This window comes from Sinocyclocheilus rhinocerous, unplaced genomic scaffold (assembly GCF_001515625.1).
Source record: "Sinocyclocheilus rhinocerous isolate Xijiao unplaced genomic scaffold, SAMN03320098_v1.1 scaffold189, whole genome shotgun sequence".
NCBI classification, from domain to species: Eukaryota; Metazoa; Chordata; class Actinopteri; order Cypriniformes; family Cyprinidae; genus Sinocyclocheilus; species Sinocyclocheilus rhinocerous.
Window position 1 is genome coordinate 879,951 of NW_015667354.1, and position 11,433 is coordinate 891,383.

An 11,433-nucleotide genomic window follows, 5' to 3' on the forward strand; every position below is an offset into this window, starting at 1 on the left:
ATGACACCACAAACTTCAAAAGAAAAGAGAACACCAGACACTAGATATAAGAAGCTCTGAGGTGTGAGCGGCCTCCTGCCTGAGCTCTGGGGCGTGCTTGGGGATTTCACTCTCTAGAGAGGACTAAGGGTTGTGTTTGGTTTTTCTTGATGTGTTAAGTGGAAGATCAGTAGGTGTTGCTGCAGTTTAATATTTACGTAAGAGATGTCCTCTCTCCCAGACAAAACCTGTTACGTACATTAGGAGGGGAGGTAACAAAGGGAAAAGCATAAATGAAATAAAAAAAGTTAAGAGGAGAAAAAAAGGTAAGAACACTTCAATCCTCTGTCCCAGAGTAAAGGAGATAAATAATAAAAAATAAATAATAAATAATAAAAAGGCACTGCTAATATACAACTCAGAATCTCAGTTTGGCAAACTATAATCCACCACACAATTCAGTCTGGAGCAGGGGAGAACTGTGTCTCTCTGCAGCATACACTGGACTACCACAATATACTGCACTTTCAGTCTCTCAGTCTCAGGCACACTCTCATAACAAGCTATAGGTGGTGGTGATTCGGCCTGAGAGGGATACAGAGAGAGAGAGAGAGACCAAGCCTAACACAGGCACAGGGCATACAACCAAGCCAATATATTTGTAAACCAGAAAGGAATAAATAAGAACAATTATAATAATAACAACAACAACAAAAACAATATGTCTAGGGACATACCCCAACCCTTAAGAATACAAACCAAAAATCAAAGTAGTGTCTACTTACACACTCTTTTAAGGTATCAGACTAACAAGATTATACACCCCCTAATTTTCCATTTCCCCGGTTCTAGAGAGAACATCAGCCACAACGTTATCAGTGTCAGATCTGGATATTGTTGTCCTGTTGTTTGAGGGCCCAGCGCATCAAACACTGGTTAGAAGAGGACATGTTGGACAGAAAGGTAAGAGGGCTATGGTCTGTATACACAGTTATTGGGATAGCACTACTGCCAAGATAAACTTCAAAACGCTGCAGGGCCCAAAGTAAGGCCAGGGCTTCCTTTTCAGTGGTGCTATATGCCTGCTGATGCTTCAAGAACTTTCTGGAGAAGTAAGACACAAAATGCTCAATACCATAAGCATCCTCCTGAATAAGGACTGCTCCAGCACCGGAGATGCTAGCATCCACCTGTAGCTTAAATAGTAGGTCAAAATTAGGGGCAACCAACATGGGAGCATTGCACAAGAGATCTCTTGCTGCATCAAAAGCTCTGTCACACTCATAGCTCCACTTAAACACTCTCAATGTGCTTACTATGTCTGTGAGGGGAACAACTACAGATGAGAAATTCTTGCAAAAGCCTCTTTAATGACCTGACATGCCCAGAAACCTATGAAGCACACACTTGTTACAGGGTTTAGGATAGTTTAGAATGGCTTCAACTTTAGCTTCCACTTTCTTCCCGAGGTAGGTCACTGTGGTCTTTCCTACCTCACACTTAGCAAGGTTCAGGGTTAGTGAAGCACATGCTAACCTCTCAAAAACCATCTCCAATATTTTAATGTGGTCTTCCTAGAACTTAGTATAGACCACAATATCGTTGAGATAAGCATCACAATTGTGCATAATTGTGATGATATGCAGCATATCAAAGCATTGTTGATATGCTAACAAACAAGGAAAACTCCAAGGACTTTGACTATGTCGGGCCAGGCTATGCTGTAACATGTACTCAACTTAAAATTTCATTAAGTTAGGCTTAGTTGGATTAACCCGGTATGGATGCTGTGTAATTGGTTTAGCTTGCCTTACGTCGATGTCATGCTCTAGAACTGAGGTTCTGCCTGGCACGTCAGGGTTTAAGTGAGCAAGGAATGAGAGCAAATCTTTCAGCACAGCAGAGTTTTGCAACCTCCCATTAGTTTGATAACTAGCTTGAACAGCTTCTATAACATTTGACACTTTGCTGCAATTTTGCTGCAACAGGTATCTAGGTGGAGAAGCAGGCTTAGAGTTGCTTATAAACATACTGATGTGGTATACTTGGGATTTACGTTGTCTATCAGGACTACTAATCACATAGTCTGTGTCACTGAGTTTGTCTTTTACTTGATACGGGCCTGTAAATTAAGCTTGTAAAGGTGAACCAGGTTCAGGTACAAGAAGTACAAGAACTTCATCAGATGGCTGTAAACTATGAGAGACACTTTCCTTATCATAGTGTTTTTTCATTTTTTTCGGCATTAGATGTTCCAGATCAAGATTGGGTGCTCTGTGTAACTGCTTCCAGAATGAACTAACTTAATCAAGGATGGTTACTGGCAACACATCTTTGGCCAGCAATTGTTCAGCTAGCACTTTAAGTGGACCACGCAATGTATGTATGTCTGCAGGACTAAATCCAAGGGACTCCTGCTCTGCTTCTTTAATGGCAAACATTAAAAATGGCAAGCCTTTTGCTCAGTCCTTTCCACTAGAAAGACAGTAGGTCCGCAACATCGTTTTGAGCGTTGGTGGAATCTTTCCACAGTGTCTTGGGATAGTGGGTGATATGCGCTTAAGACTACATGCCTAATTCCGAGGTGAGTTGACGTCTGAGTGAACAGTCTCGATGTAAAGTTTGTACCCTGATCAGTTTGTAAGAACCTTGGTAAACCAAACGTGGTACAGAATTGAATCCGTTCTCGGATAATTACTGGTGCCTTGATAGAGTGCAAAGTAATAGCTTCAGGAAAGCGTGTGGCTGTACACATGATGGTTCGAATGTACTCGTGCCCTGATTTTGACTTTGGTATTGGACCCACACAGTCAATTTACAAGCGCTCAAAGGGTTCTCTCATAACGGGTATGGGCCATAAAGGAGCAGCGGGAAGCTTCTGATTCATTTTACCAGCTAATTGACAGACAGCACATGATCGGCAGAATCAACTACATCTGAATTTCCTTGTCTGGGCACACGTCACTGCACACGCAGGAAAGGCAGCAGGAAAACATTGGGCAATTTTTGAACAATCACTTTCGTTCAATTCGCTAATTAATACCAGCCATGGAAAAAACATCTCCACCGGTGAGATTGTTACCCAGGATAACATCTATCCCATTCAACTGGTAAACGAGAGCAAACCCCAAGTCTCACTGGACCGGTTACTAAATCTGATTGCAAGTACAGATCATGCAGGGGGACGCTGAGGCACTTCATACCAATACCTCATATTAAAACGTCTGCACCAGGATAATTAGACAGTGATGGTAACTGTTCTTCCAGAATAAGTGCCTGGACTGACCCAATGTCTATCAGAATCTTCACTGACTTTTTTTCTGATTCAGATGAATAAGACACTGTGCCATCCAGCAAAAAAACAGCTGATACTCGCGAGTAACAGTATAGTGACATTAGCAACATCACCTAATGTGGAAACCAAAGCTGTACTTTTAGGTCGTGAAGCAGCAACTTTTTGTTTCCAAATCCAAGCCCTACAATCGGAAATTAAATAATTTGGGTCAAGACAGAAGAAGCAAGCTCGTTTACTGTTACTTTTCCTACAAAGTTTGATGAGCTTAATGGCATCTCGGTTCGTTCAAATATGACAAAATATGCATCTACCTCACTCTCTCTAAATAGTGGAACAAGTTTGAGATTCTTACTAACATCAAAGTTCACATCGGCACCAGCCTCATTCAAAATCTGAGGGACAGCAGCAGGGGAGCAAGCAGAAGGAGGACATGACCGCACCTTAGGCACAGGCCAGTTTTTCAGGTCCAGATCATTTAGCTCTAATTGCTGTAATTTTAAAGCTGGGTCTGTCTTCACCTCTATAATGCGCAGTTTAACAAGTAATGTTTCATGCTTCACTTGCTTAATCCGGAGATCCAACTCCATCATTTTAACTGCTAAAACTGGGTCGACAGAAAACTCTGACATGGCAACATTAGGAAAGCCCCTGTCTGACATAGCCCCTAATGTCAGGCGAAACCTCCTCATCCTCCATGGCAGCGGACTCTGGTAAAATCCCAGATTCCACAAGCCTATCACGTAACACTTGCTTGATAGTTTTTTTTTGTTTTTGCTTCCCTCGAATAGATGAGTATCTAATTGTCACCAATCTAGTTCAAATATAGGTATGAGCCCCCTACTTGTTACGCCCCCCTCCTGTCTAGGGGATTTGGGGGGGAGGTAACAAAGGGAAAAGCATAAACAAAACAAACAAAAAAAGTTAAGATGAGAAAAAAGGAAAGAACACTTACCACAACTCCCTAACAAAAACAGGGATAAAAGCAGTATTAAAGGAAAAAAGCACTCTCTTCCTAAAGCTTCCCTTTTAACTCAATACATAAACAAAGAAATAAAAAGAACACATTATCTTCTACTTATCTTTAGCTTGACAATAAGCAAGGACACAGACACAGTTTAGCTCTATTGGCCACTGCTAATACACAACCCAGAATCACAGTTTGGCAAACTATTATTATCCACCACAGAATTCAGTCTGGAGCAGGGGAGATGTGTGTCTCTCTGCGCTGCTCTCTTTTTATTCCTGAAGGCTTCACGGAACTTTTTATATTGTGGCTTGATGACACCACAATCCTCAAAAGAAAAGGGAACTCTAGACACTAGATATAAGAAGCTCTGAGGTGTGAGCGGGCTCCTGGCTGAGCTCTGGGGCATGCTCAGGAATTTCACTCTCTGGAGTAGACTTGGGGTTATAGGGGTTTTGCTCAATATGACGTTAAGTGGCAGATCAGTGGGTGTTGCTGCAGTTGGATATCTTTGTAAGAGGTGTCCTCTCTCCCAGATGAAACCTAAAATACTATGTGGAGGATGCAAGATAGTCTAACAATTATAAATGACTGTATAGTGAACCTAAAAGTACATCTTCAGGAGAACAATGAAGAATATATACATAAAATGTTCCAATTAGACCTAACAAACAAGGCTAAAACATGAGAAAACGGGAAAAATGAAAATACATTAAAAATAAAATCATTATAATTTAAGGAAATTTTAAAAAGTGGTAGAAAATGAGTAAATAAACCAAAAAATAAATAAATAAATTAAAATGGCAAGCCTTCAATAGCTTATACTCTGAACTGCTGTTTGCATACTGAACTCATCTGCACAGTGAAAACAGCACCTACTACAGTCAAAAAACACAATGCCCAACACAGTGTTCAGATTTTGATACTGTAATGCTGCCGAAGGGCACCATTTGTTGACCCTATAAGCCTACAAACCAAAATGCTCTCTAGGATATAAAACACAGGAGGTTAGACTTGACCAGAGTGAATTTGGAGAACATTATAGTCATTCTGTGTCAAATGGAGGGGGTTAACGGATTTTGGTAACCTGTTATGCTGCCTTGTCAGATTTGGTGACCTGATGTATGTCCGTTACTGTTCACATCGGACCAAATGCTTTCAAGGACATAAAATAGAGGAGGTTAGACATGGCCAGAGTGAATTTGGAGTAGCCTTACGAAAATTAATCATGGTTTTACTACAAATAAAACCAAAAACACATGGTTAATGGTTAATATATATAGTTATATATATATATAGTTATAGTTAAACCATGGTAACCACAAATTAACCATGGTTTTGCTACACTAACCATAGTTTAACCATGGTATTTGTAGTAAAACCGTGGTTATACAAATGGTAATCAATACGCCAAAAGACGGCGTTCCCTTTTAGTGAGATACCGAACAACTGTTAGAAAGAGAACCATGGTTAATTTTCGTAGCCGACTGACTTACGGGCGCGATAAACATTTCATGAAGCTGCATACCCAACTTGTTAAAAAATATTTATTTTCAAACTTCTGCATAACCCCAAAAATTTAGTTTTTTGGGTACTCTCTGGATCTAGGCCCTTCTCACTTTAAATGTATTATTAAGTTTCGCTATTTCTTGCCAAATTTTACATTCATAAATGTAAATTTTCAAAGAAAACTCCTTCCTTTTTTATTTTCAGGAAAGATTTTGATGTGTATGTAAACGCTTTAAGAAATTCTAATAATTCTATTGCATGTAAGACTCTTTCATGGCGTGATTCTTATAAGCTAACGTAGTATACCTTGGATTAATGTATGTAACCCTCATTGTCTTTTGTTCTTATTCTGTTTGTGTATTTGTAATTGTTATTATTTTACTGCATAATAATAATAAAAAGAACATTTAATGAACGTGCCTGTGTGATCGAGTTAAAGTTAACAGTGACAACAGCGCCTGCTACGGTCACAGAATTTTTTTGTAACACCGGAAGTGTCTGCCCAGAGTTTGTCGAAGTGCTAACGGCTACGCTAATGCATTACAGAGCGCAATACGATTCTCTGTCTGAATGTGTCATCTCCACTCCGGACACACATTAACACACTATCGCCATGCTACCGCAGCAGTGAACCTTCTTCACGGCAATAAAAAGAAACGACTGCATATCCTTCTGCTTATCCAAGCGGTGAAACGAGGCAGGTTAGGAATTATAGATCCCAGCTAATAATTCTGCATGTAGCTGTTAGCATGTAAACAAATAAAGGAAACGCGACTGACAGATTGATTATTTGAATGCACTGCATTCCCACATCATGCTATTAGAGATTTTTTTTAAATCTTCTAATTATTTATTTTTCAGTTGGCTCAGTAAAATCAATGTATGTGTTTTGACAGGCAGGACTGCTAGCTAACTGCTATCTTGTGAGATTATGAAGTTGTCGTTCAGTTTTGGCTTTTTGTGGGTGTATAAAATTACTGAACAGAATTGAATTTTCTGTTCCTGTAGTTTAATTAGATTACAACGAGGTTACTGTAATTGACGCATCTTTATGTGTCAGTATCATAGTGTCAATTGTGTGGTATTTGTTCAATACAGTTTTTTCATTTGCTTATTTATTATGGCAAACATGTTTTCTATTTACTTTAACATCGTTTACTATGTTCTGTTTTTCTTTGCAAATTATATTTGAGTTGACAGCAAACTCTAAAGTAGCATGTTTACACTTATATTTCTCCTCAAAGTGACAACATCACTGGTAGTGAGATGATAATAAACAAGTAGCTAAAAGCTTTTGAAAGCAAGTCATTGGGCACGATTTTTACACATACTGACCACAATGTCCCAGTCCATCAATCTTGTAACACATAATGGACTGCTCAGTACAAGTAATGGTTTTCAAACTGAGATGCATGTTGTTCAGCTTGTTTTGCACTTCTGAACTCTTCATCTTAAGTTGTTCTTTCAGGGGTGAATGACCGACGTGGTGCCTACCACCGCCCTCAGTGAAATAAAGCTCCGCCTACTCTGCCACGATGACATAGAGAGAATAAAAGTGCTCTGTGGAGAGTGGTTTCCCATTGAGTGAGTGCTGAAACATCTAACCAAACCATCCCTTTATACAGGTCAAGTACAAGTCTAACACACTCTGTTATTGGTTTGCTTGTGGTTTAGGTATCCAGACTCATGGTACCATGACATCACATCAAATAAGAAGTTCTTCTCTCTGGCTGCCACCTTTAAAGGTGGAATTGTCGGGATGATTGTGGCAGAAATAAAAAGCAGAACGAAAGTGCACAAAGAGGTACAACTTTCATATGTATGTTGAGTCAATGACACAAAGAGGAAAAACTGTGTCAGAATAAAAGAATGCTTGTTATAATGGTGCAATACATATTCTGTGCTTAAAGGAGTAGTTCATCCAAAAATAAAAATTTGAAAATGTACTTACCCTCAGGCCATCCAAGATGTAGATGAGTTTGTTTCTTCAGCGGAACAGATTAGGAGAAGTTTAACATTACATCACTTGCTCACCAATGGATCCTCTTCAGTGAATGGGTGCCGTCAGAAAGAGAATTCAAACAGCTGATAAAAACATCACAATAATCCACACCACTCCAATTAATCATTAAGATCTTAAAACGAGTCCTCTGTCCATAATATATATTTTTCTCCAGTAAAAATGTTGTCTCGCCTGAATCAAGAGAGAGCCCAAAATAATTCTAATCAAATATGTCAGTGGATTTTTATGTGAGAGGGACAACAGGGTTGGACTTTTTCACTAGTGGAAGCTTTATATGAGTTATGTACTTTTTAAAGTTAAATCAGTGGCAAAATGATGGATTTGTTTCTTACAAACACAGTAATTGATGGACTGGAGTCATGTGGTTTATTATGATGCTTTTATCAGCTGTTTGGACTCTCATTTTGACGGCACCCATTCACTGCAGAGGATCCATTGGTGAGCAAGTGATGTAATGCTAAATTTCTTCAAATCTGTTCCCACGAAGAAACAAACTCATCTACATTTTGGATTGTCTGAGGGTGAGCAAATTTTCAGGAAATTAGTATTTTTGGGTGAACTGTTCCTTTAATGTCTATGAATATGTGAGAGGATTTTGTTTACTGTGTTTTATGCTATTGAATAATACATTTTTGGATGAGTAAAATGACTTTGACCATGAACAATAGTTCCTCTGGAGCTTTGATGTGAAGGATCATAATTAAGATCATCTGACATATCCAAAGCCTTTTTATAGCAGGTGATTAATTAGGTTACAGACTAAATTTCTGCACGTAGCAAAGGATTTGACTTTCATTAGAAAGGATTTTACCTCTTCATGGTACAGTTATGTCTCCTACTAAATCTGCTTGCAGTTACTCTCCGTGTTCATGAGTGCTTTTATATTATGCAAGTTAGATATTACCGTTAGTTCACTTTCAATGAACTATTTAAACCCATGCATGATGAGTACTATATATCAAAGTCAAAGTCCTTTATATGTACAAGTTCTGTGCATGAAGTACAATGAAACAGTACAGTCTGTCTTACTTGAATGCTTTTCCACAGACCAGACCTTACTTGAATGCTTTTCCACAGACCATACCATATAAAAGACAGAATATAATATACAGTTTTGCTATGTACTTAAATGTACAGTAAAACAATAATAATAATTCTCAAATTTCTGCTGAAAATTAAACTTTGCATTGCAGGAATAAATTACATTTTAATATATATTAAACTAGAAAAAGTAATTTTAAATAATAAATATTACTTTACAATTTTGCCATTTTTACTGTATTTTTGCTCAAATAAATCCAACCTTGGTTAGCATAAGAGACTTCTTTTCAAAAAGAAAAAAAGCACCTTGAAAAATCTTTAACTCCCTCAATATGTCAATAACTAATAACAAAATCCAAATCATTACTTTTTGTTATTCCAGTGTTATCCCAGCTAACCATCTGTGTTTCTAACTCAGCACATACTTCTCTCCACCAGGATGGAGACATCTTGGCCTCCAGCTTTCCTGTTGACACTCAAGTTGCGTACATCCTGAGTTTAGGGGTCGTGAAGGAGTTTCGAAAACATGGAATAGGTGAAGGGGTGACATTTGTCTCACCTATTCTTACAAACTGTGTGAACAGTATTCAAACAGTTTGAATGGACACTCGTATTTCTTTCTCTCTCTTTGCAGGCTCTCTGTTACTAGACAGTCTAAAGGAGCACATCTCCACCACGGCACAGGACCATTGTAAAGCCATCTACCTGCATGTGCTCACCACCAATAACACTGCCATTCACTTCTATGAGAACAGAGACTTTAAACAGCACCACTATTTACCGTATTATTACTCTATACGAGGAGTACTGAAGGATGGCTTCACCTACGTCCTCTACATCAATGGCGGACATCCTCCATGGACTATCTTATATCCTTTTCAAATAAATGCAGCTTTGATGATAATAAGATACGTCTTTCAAAAACATGAAAAAAACAATTCTACCAACCCCAGACTTTTGAACGGTAGTGTGTATTCCCAGTTGTCTTGTAGTGTTCCTTGACTCACTCAGCACTGATTATATTCATCATATAGGTTCGGCACTGGCCAGTCTGAGCCCCTGCTCAATTCCTCAGAGAATTTACCGGCAAGCACAGAATCTGCTGCGCAGTTTTCTGCCGTGGTCGGGCATCTCTTCCAAGAGCGGCATTGAGTACAGCAGAACAATGTGAGGATCGTCAGGTCACAACAGTGCAGGGTACGCCTGACTCATCCACCTCTTTCCACTCTTAAATGTCTCATTCATTTTCTTCTAAGCTCTAATGATGTCTTATTTATCAGGTGGAAGCGATTGATTTGTTTGGATCACATCAGATGCCGAAGAGGGTTGTGAAGACTGATATCAGATCTCTCTGGTCTCGAGCAGTGTATTATACTTGTATATTTTACATGTATATACTGTACCAATATATACTTTAATTAATATATGCCTAGTCATTGGTAGATTGCCCTCTTAATATATACTCTCCACTTCATGCCTGTAATTCTGCTGCTGTGTAGAAATATTCTATTGTTTATCCAGATTTTTAATATAAATAGATTTTTTATTTTTATTTGTGCCTGTTCTGTATAGATGATTTTAGGGTTTGATGGAAGAAGTATGCATACTTTTTTCATTTAGTCACTTTCATGCATGTGTCAAGCACTAGTGTTTGGTTTTGTGCAGGAACACTTTGACACTAAGCATATATTTTAGCCCCCAGTTTTAAGATTTTAATAACATTTGCACAGAGGCAGTGAATGTAGTGTTGCTATGAAGGGAAAATAACACAGTTGCAGACAACCCTCCATCTCGCCAAATGTGTATTATGTGTTGCTGTCAAATTTAAATGTGAAAACTCTTTCAATTCAGATCATCTTAATTTAGCTATAGAGTTGCATCCTGCCATTCTGTGCAATGCACTTTCTGTTCTATTAAAGGGGAAATAAATGAATGTTGTGGGGGGAGAAATGCTTGAATTTCGGTATGTTGCTGTGAATCAGGGATTTACACACAAAATAAACATATTTAAAAATAGATCACTCCTGCATTATGTGACTTACAATATGTTTGGCCATCCATTCATGATGTCTTTGATGAAACACACTGGTTTATCGGCGAAGGGTGTTGTTTACAGAGAAACATTTCTGTGGGATTACATAAGGAACCTTACAGAAACTGTTCTATCATATGTAATTGGTCTTCCATTTCTGTATCTGTAAAAACAATTTGTTTGAGACAAATTTTTTTTTTGGAAACAAAATTGCATGTATGAATAACTGTTTTGAACAAGTTATCAGTATAAGTAATATAACCACTGTCACCTTGTGCTTTTGAGTTTGAGATTGTGTGTAAATCTCCTACAATTATTATCCAGTCTGTTTTAATGTTACATTCTTGTGAACTGGTACATGGTTGTGGTTTACATATGATTGCGTTCATTTTTTATGTAAAGAATCTAAACGGGAAATGTTTTACACTCTTATAGTAAAAAAAATACATTCTGAAGAGAGGATGGTCAACATGTAGGTGACATGAAATACTGAAAAGATTAACTGAAATGTTTTTCATAATCATACCTGGTAGTCTCTGAATTGTGACGCACCCTCTACTGTTCATTGAGAGGATCGTAGACTAAACATT

General features: G+C 38.3%; 1 protein-coding gene across 3 annotated transcripts; it reads left to right on the forward strand.

Annotated features, from left to right (window-relative positions):
* The first annotated feature begins 6,231 nt into the window (after positions 1 to 6,231).
* On the forward strand, positions 6,232 to 10,994 carry naa60 (N-alpha-acetyltransferase 60, NatF catalytic subunit). 3 transcript variants are annotated; one of them, XM_016545704.1, is made up of 7 exons: positions 6,232 to 6,448; positions 7,204 to 7,331; positions 7,422 to 7,551; positions 9,250 to 9,346; positions 9,446 to 9,680; positions 9,826 to 10,008; positions 10,092 to 10,994. In XM_016545704.1, the coding sequence occupies exons 2-6, from the start codon at positions 7,222 to 7,224 to the stop codon at positions 9,980 to 9,982; spliced, it is 729 nt and encodes a 242-aa protein (XP_016401190.1). In that variant the 5' UTR covers positions 6,232 to 6,448; positions 7,204 to 7,221; the 3' UTR covers positions 9,983 to 10,008; positions 10,092 to 10,994. The 3 variants fall into 3 exon arrangements, with proteins under 3 accessions (XP_016401190.1, XP_016401188.1, XP_016401189.1); XM_016545702.1 differs by having other exon boundaries at positions 6,232 to 6,449; positions 7,216 to 7,331; positions 10,092 to 10,993; XM_016545703.1 differs by having other exon boundaries at positions 6,232 to 6,444; positions 7,216 to 7,331; positions 10,092 to 10,993.
* Positions 10,995 to 11,433: the final 439 nt, after the last annotated feature.